At 51.1% G+C, this 22,637-nt stretch overlaps 1 protein-coding gene across 5 annotated transcripts in view; it reads right to left on the bottom strand.

The window, feature by feature from the left end:
* Positions 1–2,135: 2,135 nt before the first annotated feature.
* The window catches only part of NUP214 (nucleoporin 214), a 102,190-nt gene continuing 81,688 nt past the window's right edge, over positions 2,136–22,637 (bottom strand). For 4 of the 5 annotated variants that reach the window (XM_013058628.2, XM_013058631.2, XM_013058629.2 and 1 more), the window contains 6 exons: positions 18,074–18,227; positions 11,270–11,422; positions 6,981–7,152; positions 4,710–4,849; positions 3,855–3,879; positions 2,136–3,348 (listed from right to left, as the gene is read on the bottom strand). In XM_013058628.2, coding sequence (XP_012914082.1) covers positions 3,315–3,348; positions 3,855–3,879; positions 4,710–4,849; positions 6,981–7,152; positions 11,270–11,422; positions 18,074–18,227 — 678 coding nt within the window. In that variant the 3' untranslated portion in view covers positions 2,136–3,314. The remainder of the gene's footprint in view (positions 3,349–3,854; positions 3,880–4,709; positions 4,850–6,980; positions 7,153–11,269; positions 11,423–18,073; positions 18,228–22,637) is intronic. The other variant, XM_013058630.2, reaches the window with a different exon arrangement.

Below are 22,637 nucleotides of genomic sequence, written 5' to 3'. Positions count from 1 at the left end.
AGGCATCGGGGAGGACCCGCGCCAGGAGGCAGGGTGAGGGCAAGGCAGGTACTCCCACCCTCCCTGCCGGACAGAGGCGGTGTTCGGGAGCTGACAGCCCACCTGCGCTGCAATATAGATCTGTATCTATGGATACACACAGAGCAGATGGCCCGACGAGCAGCAGAAATGGAAAATGCGTGTCCCTCGTTGACAATTCGGAGAGACCCCTTACCTTGGATTAATGGAAAAAAAACAAAAACAAAACAAAACACGTCCTTGGGAGTGAGATTCTCTTTCAGATGCTCCCCTGGAGGGGAAAATATTTCTGGTTATTGCACTTAAAAGGTTTCTCAGAATGTGGCCCACAGACCCCCTGTGAAGGGCCCGAGTCCGCTCTCTGATCAGAACCCCAAATGAAAGTCAAGCACAGCTGTGTTAGCTTCGTGAGGTGGGAGGCGAGCCGTCACCCCGTGGGGCCCTGTGTTGGGATGACAAAGGGGCTCGACTGCCATGTGGAAGGTACGCCCCCACTCCAAACCCGGAGAGCTGAATTGGGAATCCGAACTCTCTACCCTGGAGGTGGGGCAGGGTCCTGCGGCCTTCCCATCTCCATTGCCACCAAGAGAAAGGCCCTCAAGGACTCCAGGAGGCGATGGACCTTGCCTACTTCTGGTGACAGAGCCCATGAGGGTTAGGATCAGGTCAGCCTAGAGGTCCATACTCTTCCTGCAGCGCTGAAGACCTGATCTAGAAACTTCTCTGGAGGTTGCCAGAGTGGAGAGCAAAGCTGAGGGCAAGCACCAGGTGCTCATGCTAACAGGCAGGAGGACACCGAGGGGACCTCCGCCTCAGGTTTCGGGGGCTTCCCAGCCACATCAACATGCAAGGGACTTGCACGCACACCTATTTTGTCATCCGGGTTCTTCTGTCCCTGAGAAACCCGTTTTCTGGCCTCTTATCGTGTTGCCATCTGAAGCACCAATTACGAACACAGGACATCTGTGTGTGGAAAAGCCAAACAAAACACAACCTCACTCATTAAACTGTCTTCCCCTTTTCCTTCCTGCCTCTCCCGCGCCACACCAGCAGAAAGAGAAACCAGGCCAGTGAGCTGCCTACCTACTGGCGCAGCTGAGCGCGCGGGCCTCCTCCCGGGCCCCTCGTGGGGACCCGGGCCCACGCGCCAGCCCCGCTTCAGGAAGGGCTCATGCCTGGGAGCTCGGCTTTCAGGGGATGCTCGGAGATGACCCCGGCCATCTACCAGTGTAACGGAGCCCTGGAAAGGGAGGCAGAGGGGCTGGGGCACTGGCAATGCATTTCCGGGGGCTGCTGCCTGCCAGCGAGCAGCAGGGGCGTGGTCAGGTCCGGCACAGCTGACAACGGAGATGTCACATGCCACCTCTACACTGGCTTAACGCAGAGAATTCGGGGTCAAGGGTTTAGGCCGAACCAGCTTCTATTTATAATAAAGAGCATCGAGGAGGGGGCTAACGGGACGGCAGGGGACTGGCTCGGTCTGGGTGCCCGCCGGCACGACGCTACGCTGAGGCAGAAGTCTGTGCTCAGCGCCTCGCCCCCGTGAGCGCGGGGCCTCCACTGGGAGCTCTTCCCAGGCAGCTGAGTGCTGCTGGCTCTAGATGGCCCCTGTGTGGGAGCTAAAGAGAGCGCAGGAGGGGGGAACAAGCCCCATGTCTGGCTGGGTGGGTGTCGTGGGGACTGTCCCCTGCCCCACAGCTGAGGAAGCCTCGTGAGAGAGCAGGGGGAGACAGGCTCATTCCACAAGGACCCACATGGGTACGTGTTAAGCAGCTCAAGTCGAAGCTCTCCGAGAGGCAGATGCCCTGACAGAAGGCACAGACGGACCCCACTCCTTTCTCCTGCTGCACCAGGGACCTAAATCTGGTTTGGGGCCCAACAGTGACGCCGGCTGGCAATCCTCTTCTGAGGGGCCAGAAGAACCAGGAAGCTCATCGCCCTGGGATGTCCAGGCCCCATTTCAGGACCAAGTCCCGGTCTGCAGGACGGGGGTGTGGGGACCTGCACGTCACACCGAGGGTCCAGGCCAGTCTCGCAGAGGGGGACCAGCAGAGTGGGCTGTGGCGCTCTGGAAGCCAACGGAAGCAGTGAGACCACACTGGCTATCACGGGACAGATTCAATCACATGGAAAACTTTTATTAAAGCATTTTAAAATAGAACTTTCCAATATGTAAAACTCTGAACAGCCCTTCCTGACCCTCCCCTGCCATGACCTGAGCCAAATGCACCGTCGCATCCTGGCCCGACTGCGCCGAGAGGCCGTTCTTGCTTGTTGGCAACTGCTTAGGGCACCGCAGCCCTAAGCAGTGAAATCGCCCAGACCTGAAGGGTCCCGCGCTCCCCACTCCCCGCTGCGGACCGGACTGAAGCTGGGCTCCGCCCGCCACGCTGGCAAGCACGGGCTGAGGCGTCTGTGGCGTCTGTGGCGTCGGCCGCAGAGATGTTGCCTCAGCTCCCGGCCGCCCCGGGGTTATCTGCCCTGTGGTTAACAGACAGCGGACCAGGCCTGGTGACCAGTCGCTGTCACTGGAGATAAAGGCGCGCTTCTGCACCACGCCTCTCCAGAGTCGGAGAAATCAGCGGCGGGACATGCGGCCCCCAGAGCTAGACCAAGAAGACGAGCTGATGGGGCTCATCCAGGGGGCGGCAGCCCCATCATCGGGGCCCACGGGGCTCTTTTCCAGGCTTGGCTCACGGCTCCCTGCATCTTCCCTTTAGGTGCCATGAGCTCTTCTGAGACAGCTGGTGCCCACATGCGGGGCTTCCCGGCCCTCTACTCAGTCGCCCAGGCTGGGGCCTGGAGGGTCCGGAGAGCCAAGAGCAGCAAGGACACGGAAAGGAGATTCCCAGTTACAGCCTCAAAAGTCTTGGGAGAAGCTCCTGCACGCCCTCTCCTTGCATCCGTCTCCGATGCTGCGGACACCCGGTGCCACCCTTGAAGACAAACACTGCCGGCGGGCGGAAGGCCAGGAAGGTTTCTCAGAGCCCCAGGCACGAGGAAACCTCTCTCCCAGGCGGTGACCTGACATAAGCCCCATGCGTTCAGCACGGGAACAGACCAGAGTTTAATAGTGGGGGACGGCGCGGGGTGGGGCGGGGGCACGACAACCAACACGAAATAGGAAAGAAAACAAACAAGCGATCAGGCGTCACTAGAGTTTTGGTTTCTGCTGTTTCTTTCTGGGTATGTTTCAGGGCGAATGTTCACGGGCAAGGGCTGCTCCGGTGCAGCTCAGCGAGAGCAGCTGAGAATGCAGCTGGTCACAGGGACGGAAAGGAAACACCGACACCCACTCAGCTTCTCCAGCCACCGAAGCCCTGGACAGACCTGCAAGGAAGCGCCGGGAGAGGCGGGTCAGCGGCCGCTCTGAGGAAGGGCTCCGGGGCTCAAGCAGCTGCCTGGGCCAAGTTCGGGATTCTGAGTTTTGAGCGTGACACACAGCACGGAACGAGGATCAAAATGCTAGACTTGGTGACGGGCCTGGAGACCCGTGGGCAGCACAAAGCTTCTGAGACACTACCAGGGATCTAAGGAACAGCATCTCTCAGGCCCCGCCCTCCAGCCTTTGCTCATCCGAAGGCACAGTCCTCTCTCTTACATGTGACCTTGGAGGAGGCCAGGCAGGGCACCTCCTGCTATATTCCTGTTCAGATCAGCAGGTCCATGAAACCCTAAACCTGCTGCTGAACCCCCATGCTTCCAGGACAAGCTTAGAAAAGGGGAAAAACAAACCAAATGTACAAAGAGAGCACAAGTTAGTGGTGTAACGTTTTCACATACCACATACTCCTCCCTCCTGATTTAATGGCTGAAAACTGGAGGTGGATACTTACGAGTTAGATGATCCAAAGCTGAATCCTGAAAAAATGGGAAGGGGGGGAGTGAAATGAGCGCACACACACTGAGAGGCTGGGCGGGGGAGGGGTCCTGGCCGCACCACGTCCCTCCCTTCGCTCCCCGTGGAGAGCCCCGCCGCCCCCCACCTAAAGGCCAGGGGGGGACAGGGAAGGCGAGGGTTGGCATCTCGGGGTTCTCCCGCCCCGATGCCCACGGTGGGCAGCAGTCCATCCTGGCACAGTGCCTCCTGCTCAGCTGGCCCGGGGCCACACGGACCCTCGTTGTCACGGAATCGTATTTTTCTTTTCCCATCTACTTGCTGCTTCTCGGAGAAGCAAGATACTTGGGTTCTAGGCCCTGCTCTGTGGGCCACTCTCTGGCTCTTAGGGCAAATGAGCCCCATGGGGTATCTTCATCTGCAAAACGACGGTGCCTGACTTGTGCGCCTCATCAACGTATTGCAGAAATAAAAGCAAACATGCGCATTCCACTATCGGAAGAAGTGAGTGTGCAGCAGATCCAAGACATCTCATCTCTACATCTTACTGTTGGCATTTGCCGCCTTGGATTTTAAAACCAAGGTCTAGTAAGATGATGGTTATCTTGGGTTCTTGTCTTGAGAGAAAAATCAAGGCAGTCCTGCCTGTCTTTGGTAAGGAACGGCACAACGTTACACGTCTAATTAAAGCCTAAAAGAGCATTTTGTCTTTCACCCACTTTCAGCCTTCAAATTACTAAACTGAATCCCCAGGTAAAAATCACTCATTTCTTTGGGGTCAGGGGTGGGGGAAGGCATTTACTAAGGAGAAGGCAGGAGGCCTTCGGCGCGGGAACCATGTCTGGCCACCTACCTGCTCCACCAGATCCAAAGCCAGAGAATCCCCCGCTCTGGGCCCCGAAACCAGAAGTCTGCTGGGACAGTGATCCGAAAGTCGGAGCGTTCTGACTTGCGAGGGTGCCGAAGGATGTGGTGTTGCTGCTGCTCCCAAACCTGGGTCCCAGGGAGAAAGCAGTCGGTGGTTAGCCTGGCCACACAGACTCCTGCTGCCCCAAGGCCTTGGCCCAACCTGGTGGGGCTCAGGCTGCAAGCCACGCATGAGTCAAGGGGCCACGCCTGGCCTCTGGCCTCTCAGAGAGAACAGGCTGGAGCCCAGAGTGAATCTCAGCTTTGGGAGGGAGGACAGGAATGTGACAGGACAGCCAACCGGTCCAGGGTGTTGCTCCTCTCCACTGCCTGGAAATTCCAGCTCATCTGGAAATCGAGCAGCACTACATTTTTTGTTCCATCTCCAATAATTCTTGGATTTCATTCCATCATTTTCGCATTTCTCATCTATCGACAACCTCCTTCCCCCAGTTAGTTGTCCTGAGCTCCTCTCCAGATCTTGATTCTACTGACTTTTCATGACAAGTGAGGGGTCTTCGGGAGGCAGACCCTTGGAGCGGTCCTGACTGGTCCTGCTCTATTCCTGCCCCTGCTCCGGGCCTCTCACGAGCAGTGGGCGCTCCTCTGGGGCTGCCAGATATCCGCCAGATATCAGGGAACCGGGGAAAGGTGACGGGCTCTTCTGGAGGTCTCACACCCGAGTCCGTCCCTGTCAGCCCTCTTTGGCCAAACGGAACTAACCAGCCAGTGAGCTAACCTCCACAACCAAGGCAGAATATGACACTTTCCTACTAGAAAAGAAAATAGCAGGTTTCAAATAAATAAATAAAACCTCAAGATTCCCAGTCAACCCCAAACCCTCCCAGCCTGCGGCACCTGTGCTGGGCGGTCACTGGAGACATCAGTGTCTGTCAGAATCTGACAGACACTGGCTAAAGCTCCTTTAGAAGCTTTCCTTAGGGGCTCCTGGGTGGCTCAGTGGGTTAAAGCCTCTGCCTTTGGCTCAGGCCATGATCTCGAGGTCCCAGGATCGAGCCCCGCATCGGGCTCTCTGCTCAGCGGGGAGTCTGCTTCCCCCTCCCCCGCTGCCTGCTTCTCTGCCTACTTGTGACCTCTATCAAATAAACAAATCTTTAAAAAGAATAAACGCTTTCCTTAACTTTAATTCTTGGGGTTTCCTGGGAGAAATTTAAAAGAACCATTAGTTTCTACATTAACTCCAGGAAACAATTCATCAACTCGCTCACTTTCTGGAAACTTGCCAACACTTCTACACCGGCATCTTTCGTGGGGTGGGGGGGAAGGGTATGAGTAAAAACACAGCTTAGTTTACTTTCAAGATAACGATGCTATCACCTTGCCAAGATTCACCCCAAGTGCCCTGACCATCCCCCCAAACAAAGCCCCCACTCCCCGCCCCATGTCTCTAGCTTTACGCATCCTGCCTCCTATGCCCAGGGCCACCAAACGGTGACTTCAGACACTACGATGTCCTCTGAACGAGGCACTTTGTAGTCATCACCACAGACATTTTATCGGGACTTTGTGGTGCGGTGAAGGCTATTTATTTTCTCCTTGGGGTTTTGGCAACCAGACTGAATTTCGGGGGCCCTTAAAAGACAATCCCTAATATGGCATTTTCAAGGGAGGATGTGCACAAGGCGCTAAGAGCAGCTTTAAAAGCCGAGGAGTCACTGAGACTCAGAACTGTGCCGGGGGTGGAGGCTGGCCCCTTGCACTGTGAACTGAATACCCACTCTGGGGGTTCTTGAGTGGAGCCAGGGACACAAGGAGTGGTTTGCACAAGGACAACGGGTCAATGACACAACAGTCCCAAAAGGCAAAGAATGTGGCAGAAACTACTCATCTTGAATCCCCTGACAGAAGTCCCCACACAAGAGGCAGGCCTGGCTCTAAAGTAGCCAGGACAGGACTGTTTCCTCCCTTAAATCGTCTGTGAGCTCCAGAGAACAGGGTTCCGCCAACCAGCACTCCACGTTTGCGGGTGACGTAACAGCTCACGTCCACCTGCACGCCGACAGAGGCTGGCTTGGGACAAGTGAGCCTTCCCCAGGGAGGAAGACACATCATGGACTGACTTGTTTGCGGATTTCGAGGGACGGGGGCTCAGCTCAGTAACAGTCGGGAAAATGCAAGAACTGTCTTTCCAAACCATGGGTACTGGGCCCCGTGCTTCGGGCCATCCCCAGGTCCCCCCCCCCCCCGGGGCGCTTACCCGAATCCTCCCGCGCTGGCAGCCGCAGTACCCTCTCCGAACACTTTGCCTCCCGTCGAGCCCAGAGGGCTTGTAAAGGCTGGGGCTGAACCGAATGCTGGCACCCCTCCAAACCCAGGGGATCCCCCAAAAGTAGGAGGGCTGCCAAACACTGGAGCAGCACCGAAGCCACCTGAGCAAAACAGAGGCAAACAAACAGAAACGGGGAAAAAGAAAGGAGACAGGAAGAGAAGACAGCGGTGAGAAGCCAAATCAAAAGAGGAAGGAAAAAGGGGAAAATAGGTTAGAAATTCAAATTCAAAAAACTGTGACAGGGGCGACAGACTTTCTAAATACCGAGCCACCCCCTTCACTTCTAGCAGGGGTAGAGTCCACCGGGGAGCTCCTCGGAGCCTTCAGAACCCAGCAGACCCTGTGTTTGTCTGTGAGACCCTCAATCCTTCCCATGGGCCTAAGCCGGACAAGTCGGCTCCCAGGCTCGTGGACTCAGATCATTACCAAGCAGCAGCCTGGTGCATTTCGGACCCCTTCCCCGCCCCACTGCACCATTCTGAGGCTCCTCCCTGAAAGAGCCTTCTTGAAAACTCCGATCCCTGCCCAGCTGTCAAAGACGACAGATGTTGTTACTATCACGACACACGCAAGGCTTCCAGCTTCGTGAAAACCCACATCATAAAGCCAGAGGCTCCTAGTCTCCTCTCGGGGGAGAACCTATGAACTGGGTTACAGGGAGATGGAGAGGCGCACGGCCCTGGTGCTCAGCCCGGGGCGTTTTATTTATTTAAAGCTTATGGCTCTCACATCTCTCTCCACAGTCTCTCTGCACAGAAGAATTTCTTTAAAAAAATGCTTTTTCTCTGCAGTCAGGAGCTATTCCTCAATAAAAAAAGCACATCGAATTTCCTCTCTGGAGGAAGGTGGCTGGATAAACATGATAAAACCATCAATCAACCCTGAGGAGAGGCCACCAGAGGCCCCACGCCCCTTGCTGCTCCCGTGAACAGGGGCGGGGCGGGGGCGTTCGGCCAGGGGCAGGCACCTGCGTAGCCCATCGTACCGCAGGTCAGGTGCACCGAGGTGGCCTCCTCGGACTGGCAGAGATGCCCACTGGGCGGGAGGACTGGCCAGTCTTGGGGTTCCCAAACCTCAAGATACTGCGTACATCATTTGAGGCTATGAGCTGAGACCCTCTGTGAGTATCCGCTGAATGGAATGGAACGGAATGAACTTGTATAAGAAGTTTGCTCTAGAAAGGAGTATTTCTTAAAATGAGTACTGGCCTAAAGAGCTATGTGCTAAAGGGAATGACAGTGGCCTTGGTGCAAGGAAAGAGGCGCCAGGGACACTATTCTCGCCCCTTGCGGAAAGCGAATCCTGCTGTCAAAGGCACGAGTCAGGCCTTCTTACGTCAGCATAATCACACCACAAGCTTCTGCTACCTGAATCAGGAAAGATCAGACTCTGGGTGGGAAAAGCTGTTAGCTGAATTCTTTCGTTATTTATTATTTTGTGACTCAATCACGTGCTTACTTATTATCACTAGTGAAGATACTTTCTGCTAAGGCTCATGTTTGCGTTAACATTCTAGATTTTCAAATCTTGAGTGAAATTCCAAGCCATGATAATGGAGGCTGTTGGGTTACAAATATAAGAGACTGGAAAAAAAAAAGTGCTAAAAAAACCCCTGCAGTTGAATTATTTACGACTGCTCACAGATCTAGTTACGCTTTCTTCCTAGACACACGCAGCCGGATCTGGTGCCTTGCACGCAATATTACTCTGACTTCTTAGCGGAGGGTGAGTGAAAAATGAGAAGTCGCAATGACAGAGAAAGTAAACTGGACAGGGGAGAGGAGGTTAAACACCCACACCCACACACGTGTGCCACCCCTCCCCCCACATACACCCATGCCACACCACACCACACACCCCCCCACATACATCACACACACACACACACACACACACACACACTGCCCCCAAACAAACCTGGATCAGAACTAAGTGAAAGAGGAGGAAATGGGCACTCTGGTTTTATTTTTTCGAGGAAGGCAACTCACTCCTGATGCTAGGAAGGGTGTGATTTTATTAGATACTACATTTTCACGGTTTTCTTCTCCATAAGAGCAATTTGCTACTGATCAATGACAATACAAGACCGACTTCCTGAGGGCCCTCTGTGTGCCGGGGATGTGCCAGCTGCTGCATAACACTTGGCCTTCATGGTCCCAGATGAAACCTGCTTGACCTCACAGAAGGGAAGAGGCTCAGACAATGTTATTTGCCTAAGTTCAGCCAGCCGATCGTGGTAGCACCGGCTGAGTGACTCAGAGCGCGCCGACACCTAACCGCATGGGTCTGCCTGCCTCCCTCCACCACAACTGGTGTGAGCCCGGTGGGCTGGGCACGGCCATCTGGGCCCACCTCTATCCCCCTAAGTGATCTCCAGCACTACTACTTCCTAAGGCAACTTTATTTATTTATTTATTTATTTATTTATTTATTTACTGAGGGAGGATGGACACTTCTGGAACTTTCCAAAGGCCTATCAAAATGCTCCATCTACAATCTGTATTAAAGCAAGATGCCCATCGTGATGTCTTAGGCATCTGCACTGCGTGGGCAGGAAGGATGACTCCTTTATTTAAAGCAGCCTTTCTTTATGCTCAGGACTCGGCGGCACCTCCTTCTACAGCAGAGCCCCCTGAAAACTGCCAAGAGTCCTGCAGTGAGAGCCCAAGCACCCAAAGCACAGGGGCCACGGGCTGCCTCCAGCCTCACTGTCACCCCCTTGCAGCCACCGGCTCAATCATCCCCTGCAGCTTTCTCCATCTGCAGTCTGAGGGGTTCCATGGGGCAAAGAGTCAAACAGGAAAAATATTCTGAAAGGTATGAGGATATATTTTTATCTAAGACTAAAAAAATGAAAACGTAAGTTTCTCAAAGTCAAAGGGGACCTGATTCCAGGATAAGGAGCAACACGTAAGAAAAACACATGAATCAAAAAAACCATTATCTGGTCTCTCAAAATAAATAAATAAATAAATAAAGCCTCACTGATTGATGAATTAAAATTTCTTGGTCAAATGTCTGCTTTGCTGACTAGCACCCAGAGCTTTGTAGCCTTTTCGTTTTTGAATCATTTACTGCGAGGAAGGCTGGGGGCAAAATAAAGCTGCAATGCTCTTGTCTAGTGCACTTGAAATTCTAGGAAAAATCAAAGACCAACCCACCCAAGCCATAGGTCTGAGTAATGGAGCATACTCATGGAGACCGGAGCAATTCAGGTTCTAGAAGGTGGGACTCCAGGCACGGAAGGTGGGGCGGTCCTAAGTTAAAGCCACCCACGCGTCTGGTCCTTGGGTTGGAGGGGGTCCTTCCTCTGGAACTCACAGAATTTCAGAGGCCCTCGGACACACGAGGGACAAGCATCTTGACTGCCTGCCCCTGGGGAATCTGCTTTAAAGAACTTCCTTCTCTGCAAACATCTTCCCCCACTCTGCCACTGATCTTTTTTGGGGGGAAAAATCTTTTCACACAATTTTCCACACGACAGGGACAGGAATGCAGACCCTCTGGAGATCTGAGACAGAAAGAGGACAGAGAGGCAGTTGATAGAAATGAAGTATGTTTTTGTATCTAAACGTGTATTGTTCCTCGAATTTTGAAGTCCTAAACCACGCATATGATCACAGAAAGCCACACAGTTCACAAATGCATTTACGAGCGACGCCGGGCTAAGCAGTGCGGGTGGCGCTCTCCGCCCCTCACCCCACCGGCATGCTCTTCCCTGGAGAAGTCACGGCCCTGTGTACTTACAGTACGTGGATGCTATATGGGGACATGTATATGTAATATATTAACATATGTTATGCTCAAAAGAAAAAAAAAAGTGACTCAAGAAAGAGGACAAACAAAAGAGACATAAAAACCAAGCAGACCACTTGTTTTGCTCATGACCGTGAGCGGGCCCCAAGCTCGTCTATGACTCGGGTATTTTCTTGTTTATATTTTAGTTATCACTGTCTTGTATGTTCCCTTACTTTAGATGCTCTGCACTTGCTAAATATCTACATTCTTGTTTTTAACACGTCTGGGAGATCTAGAACAGTGCTGGGGACACAGTAGATGCTCAGTGAATATAAAAATGAACCAGGGAGGAAAACTCACTTCATCTGCACTCCAATCCTACTCCCTTGAGAGCCACCCTAGAGATATTCCCTTCCAGATACCTACACATACGTAATACACATCTTAAAAAACCCCACAGCTAATAAGTATCAGAGTACCTGTTTTATTTGGAGCGGAAAACCCGAAGCCTTGGGACGCCACACTTCCTCCTCCAGAGCTGAAAGTGCCGGCAGGCTTCTGCTCTCCAAACGATGAGCCGGCAAAGCCACCAAATGTCTTGGCCCCACTGTTTCCAAATAGATTAGAGGTATCTAAAGAAAGGGGGAACATGTTGAGGGAGATCAGAGTCAGAAAAAATGTCCTTATCTACTTAGAACAGAAAAGAAGCTGCAGCTAGGTGTTTGAGGAGAAACGAGTGACAAGTCTGGGATTCAAGGGAGCCGGGCCACGGCGAGCGCCTTCTGTGATTTGCTGCATGTTGATGACAAGTTCCTAATCTCTGGGAACTCGGGCTCCAGGTTCTACGGACACACCGTGCACGGGAGCTGCGACAGGGCCCAGGGAAGAGGCTCCTTTGCAGGCGCGCATCTGGGCTCCCACACGGCTCCAGTCTAACTACCAGCTTCCCCGCGAGGCGGTTTTCTTCTGGAGAAGAGGGCTCGCGCTCACTCATCTCCTCCCAGGAAAACCAGCTTCACGTTTTGTCGAGCTACAGAAAATAAAGTCGAGCAAAATCGAAGCAAGCTTAATGGCTTCCAGCTTCTGCTTTTACAATCGGGTTGGACAGCGTGTGCTGTCGCCCAGTCTGCGCAGGGAATGGCGGCGAAACAAGGGAAACCATGATGTTCCTAATTCTGATCTGAGGGGAGCTCGAGAGGCCCTGAAGAACGAAGAGGCAAGGCTTCCAGTCTCATTTCCTTTTCCGATGCGGCTCAGGGAAGCCCTCGACCTTTCAGATGTTTATCTAGGTGGGTCACTCGCTCGACACACCGAAGCCATGCCAAGAATGAAAGGAATCAAGGAAACCAATTCTTAAAAACCGAGATGGGTAAGAAGTGTTTCGTCAGTTAAGAGACGCAAATCTGACCGTTACTGCCCAAGCAGCCACAACTGGAAGCACTTGGGAACGCAATCCGCACACCATCAGGAACTTCTCCTTCACCCTTTCTTGGGGGGGAGAGGGGAAGGCGACTCACACTACCCCACCATGTTTGGAGGGGTGTTTTATTAAAGTAAGTTTGAGCCCTAAGAAGGCAGGGAGATGCTGTCCTGAAACGGGCTCTAGGCCCAAAGGCACAGGCAGAAGCAGGGCGCTGAACTGATGCTCCGGGTGGGCAAGGGGGAGCACGAGCCGCCGTCACCACGGGAGAAGCGCGAACACTGCACTGGCCAGCCTTCCCCCAAGCCGATGAGGGGCTCACCGTGAAGGTGATGGGAGAGAAGTGGAGGGGAGTAAAGTCACTCCCAAAGTCCAGCTGTTTCAAGAGGTGGCCTGCCACTGACCTGTCAATCCCAAGGTCCCCCATCTCGCTCTGCTGCCGACTCCACCCCTGCGTGAGACATAACTGTTAACCCTTGTAGTGGTCATGCTCTTGATCGACAATCCAGGAAGTGACTAGCCTTATCTCAGGGACATGATCACCCTGAGTTTCTAGGCACCAGTGCACAGAGTCCTGGGCCACCATAGGGTCAGACAGCAGCGGGGAGTCCTGAAGTGAGATGATAGTCACTCTCTTTGCCATGGTTTTTTAATTGAAATATATTTGACATATAACATTGTGTAAATTCAAGGTGTACATGTTAATTTGATAGATTTATATATTATGATATATATATATATATATATATATATATATATTTATTTATTTATTTAAAATATAATTGCCTTAAAAAAAAAAAAGTGCAGTCTGAGAGCCAGGCTAGGAGCGGGCCAGGCACTGACAGCAGGAGAGGCTCACAAGTTCCTTTTCATCACCCCCCCCCCCCGTTCCTCAGTACCACAGGATCACCCATCTCCCTTTTGTAGAGGGGTTCGTGGGGGTGAGGTGCTCTTAAGCAGCCCGAGCTCTCTGGCAGCGGGCTAGCTAGCTTGGAGGCCGCGTTTTATCCTCTCGGCGGCAGGACCCTCACTCAGCGCTGGAGATGCAAATCGGGCTCCTCCGCCATTCCTTTGCTCGGCACCTCAGGAACAGACGACTGCAACTTTCTGACTTCCTTAATGCCACTGCGGCAAGAACCGCCAACAGCAAATCTGTTCAAGCACGAGACCTGGGGCTAGCCGTCCCCTTGGAGAAATCCGAGATACAGAGGTGAAATGATTTTCCCGGGACGATGCTGGGAGACTGAAAGGCCTGAAGTCAGAGAACAGAAGTTTCTGGGCATCTTCACCCTCCGTCTTCTCGAGGCTGCTTTGTCTGCAGATGCTCCCGGTGTTATAGTGGAGGACACGGGTATCGTGTGGCAGCCCTGGTTCAGGACACCTAGCAGCCGGCGGCAAGGACTTCACCTTCCCAGGTCCCAGTTTCCTCTGAGATAAAACGGGGACAGCGAGGGGCGTCCGCACCGCTGCTGAGGCTCAGATGAGCTGCCGTGTGCGGAGCCGAGCCGGGCCGATGGCAGAGCCTCGGGAAACAGAACTTCCCCTCTCTGCTTCTTTAACTCTTCCTTCCGCCACATCCCTCTTGTGTTCGATATAAGACGACACAGAACAGATGAGTGGCAAAAAACGTAATCCTTTTCATTTTGCAAAGACTGTGAGAAGTAAACCAGTCGAGTTGTAACAGTTTCATTCACAGTCTCAAGAGGAGCTCTGCATGTTGAAACGTTTTAGGATTTATTTAAGCTGCTCTGAAGCAAAGTGGCATGAAGCAAGGTCCGCTTCTCTCCGTTCCCGCAGTCCACAACCTGCTTCTCAGTTCCTTCCCAGCGGCTCCAAAATAACACAGTTCCTGGCTCTTAAAATATGGCAAGTCAGGGGGTTATCTTGGCTGTTGGAACAGGAGGCGTCGCAGGAGCCTCTTCACATGTGGGCAGAGCAGCTGTCCTCAAAGAGTTGGCTGGTGACTTCTACTCTCGGGGGTGGCGAGTCCAGGGACAAGTGGCTTCAGCTCTGGGCTTCCCCCTGCCGGCTTGACAGTGGTCCTCTTGGGTCTTCCATTGGGCAAAAAACATTTGCCTAACTCAACATCAGGGTCCAACCCTGCTTCAATTAAGTTATCCCTGATATAAATGTGATACAAACACTAACACAGGAGACCCGGTCCCACGTCATTCTGCAGGCCTAAAGTCACTGATTCGAGTTCAACACGCCCCGAGAAGGGGGTTCCTCCACAAGCTCAGGCCCAGGACACTTTCCAAGACGTTCTCTGGAAGAACAGTTGTAACGGGAGCCTTGCTGGCCCAAGAGGTTCTCCTCAAATTGCTTTCGTATCCTCACACAAGTTATGCCTTTCGGGCCTCCGAACAGAGAACGTGCTGAGGATGGCTCTCACCAGTGTCCTTAGGACGAGACACGGGGAGGCAGCAAGCGCTCGTGGGTAAAAGTGCGCGGTGCTGCTGAATTTTAAGCGACCCCTGAATTTTGAGCGTGGATCTCAGATAGTTTCTGGGGGCAGAGAGAGCTGCGGGCTTCTAGATAAAGAACAGGCCGGCTCCCAGCAGCAGTGCTCCGGCTTGGCTTCCGCCATCATGGCAGGGGACTAATGACCTCTCAGGGCGGAAGAGGGCAGCGGCAGGACCAGGCGGCCACCAGGGAAACTGCCGAGTGCCCAGCCTGTGTTCAGAGTCGGGCTGCACGGGAGTGTGTTCAGTGCCCCAGAGAACAGGCCAGAGGGCCGCCAGACAAGACGCGCCCAGGAGGAGCTGTGCTCCGCTGCAAGGCTAGGACAATTTCAGGAGGCACCGGGGTGGGTCAGGGTTCTGGAAACATACTCAGACTAAACCCCAGCAGCTCCACAAGTCCTCCTGATCCTATCTCCTGATCGGTAAAACGGGGATACGACATTGAGAAGTCCTGCTGTAAGAGGCAGTCAGCCCAACTACACGGCATGTGGCACACAGGAGGTGTCCGTAAGGATCCGTTCCCTTCCACCTGATGTCATGTGAAGGCAGGGAATACAAGGGCTGTGGGATTCCAGAGAGGGAGAGACCACCGGGACCCCCGGGGCCCTCAGGCCCAGCTGCACACAGGTGTAGACTTGCAGTCACCCTTACAGGAAGGGTGGGTTCGGCAGGGGGAGTGGAGGGAGCAGGGGAGCTCCGGCACCGGAGCGGGCAGAGCGGGGCGGCGCGCGTACGGAGGACGGCTGGCAGACAGGCCGACGCCGAGGGAATGTGGTGGGGGCACAGGAGAGTGTGCGGGGCAGCTCACAGAGGGCCCGGGCGTCGAAGCCAAGGAGCTGGCTTCGTGTCAGTGGGAAGCTGCCAGGCGTTCTGCGTAAGGAGAGTGGCAAATGCAAAAGAGTTAAAAACACTGAGCTTGGCGTGAATGTCCACATGCCGGGGGAGGATAAGCAGGGAGGGGAGTCGAGACTACTGTGCTAACCCAGATGACGGTGAGGACGTGCCCGCAAGGACAGAGAGAAGTGGCAGAGAAGGAACCGTCTAAAAGGCAGAAAGAGAACCAGGAGAATCGGTCTATACAGCTCAGGAAAGACGTGCTCAAGGTGTCAAATACTGCAGAGTCACCCAAAGAGAAGGAGGTTGCCTCCAGTGGTTCGCAGAAAGCATCCTCAGTTCTGGTGAGGACAATGGCTGTCCCCAGATGCCTTCTAGCTCCTTCTCCTCCCCCGTTCTTCCTCTTCTGCACCTGGTCCTCTGGGCTACAAAGGCTCCTGTCCCTTTCACTATCGAATCACCTTTCAGTTTTCAAAACAAAATAATGGTTAAGTCTTTTCAATATCTGAAACTTCTCTTACCATAGAAGTAAACTGCTGGCTTATAAAAACCAATGTTTAGGAAAATGAAGACTAGCAGGTGTCTGGTATCAAGAATCTGGTATAATCCTATAAAAGTATCTGGTTTAATTTTAAACCAGAATTAAAGAATTAGAGAAAAGGTGTACCAGTGAACAATGGACTAGGGGCGGAAGAGGGCAGTGCTGCCTCGCCGTGTGGTCCAGTTCCCGTGAGGTACACACCGACACGGTGGCAGGTGGCAGAGCTCAGGCTGCCCAGCACAGGGTCACTGGATGGAGAATTGGACAAAGGGGTGCACAGCTGGCTCCCACGAGCCAGGGCAGGCCATCGCCAGCCCCCCACCGAGAGAAGGCCATCCTCTGACAGGTAAGAACCAGGCCCGAAGAGATGAACCACGCAGAAGGAATGGGAATTTTACGAGGATACGATACACCTAAGATTCAACAAAGCTGCTTAGTAACACAGTCTCGCAGACTGTAACCTAAGGGAGAAACCCAGGTTTCTGGTACCATGTCACTGAGTGCTGCCTCTGTGCCAGATGCGGTTTTGTAGCTACACGTGATCTAGCAGAGTCCTAGATCTGCCACTTTCTGGCCTTGTGACTTAAAGTTACCTCACCACTCGGGACTCGTTTCGTCACGGGAAAATGGAGAGTGCCACACGAGGATCCTGCTGTCCAAGTATGCGCTGTGGAGCCCCAGGGCTCCACGCTGAGGGCGGGGGGAGGGTGGAAGATGGGGAAAGCAAGCAGTGTCTCTGGTTCTTGACCCCTGCTTCCAAGCAGACCTCTTTTTAACCTGTTTTATATACTGGGCCTCTGCTTAGAAGTTCATCTGCAGAAAGAGTTTTTGAAAACCACTAGACACAATTTCTAGGATCCCTTCATTCTAGGATTCTTTTTTTTTTTTTTAAGATTTTATTTAGTTATTTGATAGAGAGAAAGAGAAAGAGAGCATGTGCACAAACAGGAGAAGCAGGAGAGGGATCCCGGGACCCTGGGATCGTGACCTGAGCCAAAGACAGACGCATAACGGCACCACCCAGACGCCCCTCATTCTAGGATTCTAAGTTCCTCCCGGGAGACTGAGAGCTGAAGAAGAGATTTCTGCCACATAATTTCACAAGAGGTCTGTGTCTCTTGACTCTAACCTTCCCTTGTATGGCATGAGGGGAAGAGTGACACCAAGCAACTAATCAGTGAATCTGGAGACTCAGGATGAAGAACTCTGCTTTGAACTGCAGGAGCCTTAACGCGAAAGGAGTTTCTGTCCTGTCTGAGAATATCAGCTCCCGATTCACGAGGACCTTGTGCAGCACAGCAGACGCCGAGATGCTCCGTGTGCGGCAGTTAAGCGAGGGAAGCAGAGATGAAGATGACAGGCCCCCACCTGCCCATCTCAGCCTCCATCAGCGGCAGGGTTTTTTTAAGATTAAAAAAAGAACAAACAAACCCAAATTTCTTTCATTTCCAACCATGAATAGACAGATCAACAAAGAATTTGAAAAATTAGCTGGAGAAAAAAGTGCCAGCAGAATGATACAGCTTCGACTGAAAATAAGGCAAAAATGTAAGAGATGACAAATAACGAAGGCTTTAAGTTTGGGGTAACATTTCTCTGTGGCAGCTGAATTTTCAAACCAATTCCGAGGGGGTACCATACCACGAAAACCCAGATGCTCCTTCTCCCAGCACACCCAGCTTGCTCTGCTGCTCTCATTTGTGCCTGTCCCCTTACATTCACTTCAAGTCATTTCAACTCGAAGACACAGAGCGATCTGGGCCTTGGGAGAGGAGAGGGGAGGGGCTCAGCGCACAGAGCCTCACCGTGCAGCTCTGTTGTCTTTTTGTGATTATATAGGACATCTCATTAAAAAACCAAAAATAAAACTCAAAATAAAACCAGATCACACTGCTTTGATCCATATTATGGGGCTTCTGGACCCCTCTCTTTCCTTTCTACGCTTGTCACCAAAGCTCTGCTAGCACTATCGGGATGATAATGGCATTATGGGGCCGAAGAGATTGGGCAAACAGTCTCAACTTACTTGGGGTGGCTGCAGATCCGAAGCCCCCGCTGGCTGAGCTGAATGGGTTTTTGTTGGCTGCATCCTGGCTGGGTTTCCCTCCAAGGCCACTGAAGAAACCTCCCCCTCTTCCAGTGTTTCCAGACCCAAACACGCTCCCGCTGGAAGAGGGCTGCTGGAAAACAAAAGGGGCAGGAAGTGAGATAGGATGAGAGGTCATCGTCAAACGGCAGGCCACATCCGCGGAAAGGAGGCGCTCACAGCTGGGACAAATGGAAAAAGCAAGAGTACTCTGATTAGTTCGGGGACGGATGCTCTAACCGCCACAAAAGACGCTGGACTCTGGACAGGGACTTCCTACAAATCAGAAGTTCTCAAGCTATTCCACACTCACAGTTCTCTGCAAACATGATTTATGGGAGGAGGGAACTCTGAATGTTTATCTGCCCCACGGCCTGCAGTCTCTGCTTGACACGATGCCAGGGGCAGGAAAGCCAACCCCTCAAGAGTTCCCCCAAATGAGAAAGTTGAAAAACATTTCTCGGCGATTATGAACATGACTTCTTTTGATTCCTCCAGTATTTGGCTGAACTCATCAGCAACTGATGAAAAGTGATTTACACTGTCTCTTCTCCCAATTTGTGCACTTTTATTTCATAATGACTTTTCCATACTGCAGAAATAAGCTTAAATTAGCTCCATTGTTGAAATGATGACCATAGCTGAATTTCGTCCAAGTCTGCAAATCTTATGCTTAGAGGATGCTGCTAACTTAGGGCACGTGCTGACTCAAAGCTGTCTCAGGCACCACATACTTTATTTCAGTTTGGAAACTGGTTCTTAAAGGAAGACCAGTGCTAGATTTGAGGGACCATTAATATTAGTTACATGGGACATCTTCTTGGCTGATAATGTAGAAATAAGATAGGTTTTTAAAGATTTTTTTTTTTTAAAGATTTTATTTATTTATTTGACAGAGAGAAATCACAAGTACACTGAGAGGCAGGCAAAGAGAGAGAGAGAAGGAAGCAGGCCCCGCGCTGAGCAGAGAGCCCGATGCGGGACTCGATCCCAGGACCCTGAGATCATGACCTGAGCCGAAGGCAGCGGCTTAACCCACTGAGCCACCCAGGCGCCCCGGTTTTTAAAGATTTTTATTTATTTATTTATTTGACACAGAGAGAGAGAGATCACAAGTAGGCAGAGCGGCAGGCAGAGAAAGAGGGGGAAGGAGGCTCCCTGCTGAGCAGAGAGCCTGATGTGGGGCTCGATCCCAGGACCCTGAGATCATGACCTGAGTTGAAGGCAGAGGCTTAACCCACTGACCCACCCAGGTGCCCCAAGATAGGCTTTTAGAAATGGATCACTGTTGGGGGTGCCTCAGTTGGTTAAGTGTCTGCTGACTCTTGACCTCAGCTCATCAGAGGTCTGGATCTCAGGGTCGTGAGTTTAAGCCCGACAGTGGGCTCCGCGCTGGGTATGAAGCCTACTTCAAAAAAAAAGAAAAAAAAAAAAGAGGGAGAGAAATGGGAATAAAGCACTCCCCACCTGAAACCGGCGAGTCAATTAAATGTGCTAAGAAGCACAGCGCACTTTCCAATAGCGCCTGCAATGTAAGCACAGGCTTGGAAGACGGTAACTGACCAATGACTGAGCACTTTCTAGGTGCCAGGCATTTCTCTAACACCTCACACTGAAGTCACACCTCCAGGGGGCCACCTCAGAAACAACCCCCTAGCACACCCCCTCAGGGGCACGGCTACCACCCTGGTCTGAGCCGCCAAGCCTCGACTTGTCGCCTGGACTAAACAACTTAACTTCCTGCTTCTACTGCATCTCTGTTCACACAGCAGCTAGAGTAACATCTACGAATGGCAGTCAGATCCTTAAACTCATATTGAAAAGTTCTACAGGACCCTACACAATGTGGCCCTGGCCTCCTCTGACGTCATCCTTTATCGTCTCTCCTCCCCGCACCCCCAACATGGTCCAATTACACTGGTCTTTCGTACTGGAACACGACAGGCTAAATTTTACTTGGGGTGACTGTACCTATGGCACTTATACTCGTCTCTAACTCCCTCTTTTTGCCCCCTAAATGTCTTTTTTTTTTTTTAATTTTATTTATTTACTTGACAGACAGAGATCACAAGTAGGCAGAGAGGCAGAGAGAGAGGAGGAAGCCGGCTCCCCGCTGAGCAGAGAGCCCGATATGGGGCTCGATCCCAGGACCCTGGGATCATGACCCGAGCCGAAAGCAGAGGCTTAACCCACTGAGCCACCCAGGCGCCCTGCCCCCTAAATGTCTTTAAAGCAACAGTAAATTTACGACAATGATTTAATGATGAGTAAGAGCTTTATAAAACCTGGAATCCAATCCAATCATAAAAGCATGGGCTTTGATAACCAGTAGCCAGACTTCGAAAGGCAGGCAGGCATAGCAATGAAATCACGCATGTAGAAAATATCAGACTCTGTAGCTGACTTCCATGCATCAGACTGAAACACAGTCAACTGCCAAAATGTGGCTATTTTCACCCTACCAAAAAACAGCAATTTCAGATGTTTGAACTGTAAAAATAGGATTTAAATAATGGCTATCTGTAGAAATGAATGGAAGGGGACATAGAAGTGAATGTGATTTGAGTTACTACATCCTCAAAAATGGGTTAGAGAGAGTCTCGTTCATTCTAATTGCAATAGATTACAACAGTTTTAAAATTTTAAATTATGGAAAATCTCAAAAGTATAAAAAATGAAAGAATATAATGTTCCTACCCCATGCCCATCACCCAGTTTCAATGAACTCACATCCAGTTCAGTTTTATCTAAAACACTTTTACTTCCCCCATCTTTTAACAGCATGAAGCAAATCCTAGACATCTTATCATTTGAACCATTGATTTTTCTAGTATAATCTCTAAAACATAAACCATAAACATACCATTGTCATGCCCCCAAAGTTGACAATTCCTGAATATTATTAAATAGGGAGTTCCTGTCCAAGATCCAACCTCATAATGTTGTCCAAAAAAAAATAAATTAAAAAAAAAAATAAATCAAATCAAGGGGCACCTGGGTGGCTTAGTGGGTTAAGCCTCTGCCTTCAGCTCAGGTCATGATCCCAGGGTCCTGGGATGGAGCCCCACATCGGGCTCTCTGCTCAGCAGGGAGCCTGCTTCTCCCTCTCTATCTGCCTGCCTCTCTGGCTACTTCTGCCTACTTGCGATTTCTCTGCCAAATAAATAAAGAGTTAAAAAAAAATCAAGTTAAATCAAATCAATCTCAAGCCTCCAGACCCAACCCCTACTTCACAGGAAGTTAACAAGGGCTGGGGGACCAAGTTAACCTAGGAGCTGTAACATGGGAATGCAGTCAGCAATCAGGCCACAGGAAATTCTACAGAACTGAATTATGAGAAACAACAAGAGTAAGAGAGACACAGAAGGGTCATCTATAGATAGAGACAGACAGTTGGGAGACCTATCAAGCAGTTTCAACGTGTGGACTGGACTTGATGCTAATTCAAAGAAACAAATATAAAAAGGAAATGGAGACACTGATGAGACTTCTTCACAAGGGCTTTTCCTGACTACATAACCTAAATTGCTCTTCCTGATTACTGCTTTATTCTCTTCATAGCACTAACTCTATGAAATTAAACTATTTTAATATGCGCTCTCTCCATCAGATGTAGTCTTACAATCTGTGAGCACTGGGTATCCTTCCATTCATTTAGATCATCTTTAATTTCTTTAAACAATGTTTTCTAGTATTCAGAGTATGTTTTACACTGATTTTGTTAAATTTATTCCTAAATTTATTCCCTTTTTGATATTACTGAAAGTGGAATTTTTACTTCCATTTTCAGATAGTTTATTGCAAACATATAAAAGTAGGTTTTCTTTCTTTTTTTTTTTTTTTAAAGATTTTATCTATTTGACAGGCAGAGATCACAAGTAGGAAGAGAGGCAGGAAAAGAGAGAGGAAGGGAAGCAGGCTCCCTGCTGAGCAGAGAGCCCGACGTGGGGCTCGATCCCAGGACCCCAGAATCATGACCTGAGCTGAAGGCAGAGGCTTTAATCCGCTGAGCCACCCAGGCACCCCTAGAAGTAGGTTTTCAAAAATATTCTTGCACAATTCCACTGTGAACCCATTTATTAGTTCTGCTGTTATTTTAGTGGATTCCTTAGGATTTTCTATATACCTGATCATGTATCTGCAGATAAAAAGTTTCACTTTTTCTAATCTAGATGCCATTTTTTTTTTCATTTTCTTGCCTAACGGACCTGGCGAGATCAACATAAAGCTTTTGATTGATCCATACGGCTACATGCACTGGTCACTCTTGCCTTTACACTGCTGAGTAGTATTCCGCTAGCAGAGTAAGCTACTGCTTACTGCTCTCCTGCCAGACATCTGGACTATTCCCAGCTTCGGGCTGTCATAAACAAAGCTGCTATAAACAGTAAGTCTTTTTGTGGACCTAGGTTTTCAGCTCTTTTGGCTAAATACCGAGGACTGGAACTGCTAAACCACAAAATTAGTGTCTATTTAAGAAATTGCCAAATGGTTTTCCAAATTA

This window comes from Mustela putorius, unplaced genomic scaffold (genome assembly GCF_011764305.1).
Source record: "Mustela putorius furo isolate JIRA1106 unplaced genomic scaffold, ASM1176430v1.1 tig00000596_pilon_pilon_pilon, whole genome shotgun sequence".
Classification (NCBI taxonomy): Eukaryota; Metazoa; Chordata; class Mammalia; order Carnivora; family Mustelidae; genus Mustela; species Mustela putorius.
Note: the sequence above shows the minus strand (reverse complement) of the source record. Positions and strands in the feature narration are given on the sequence as shown.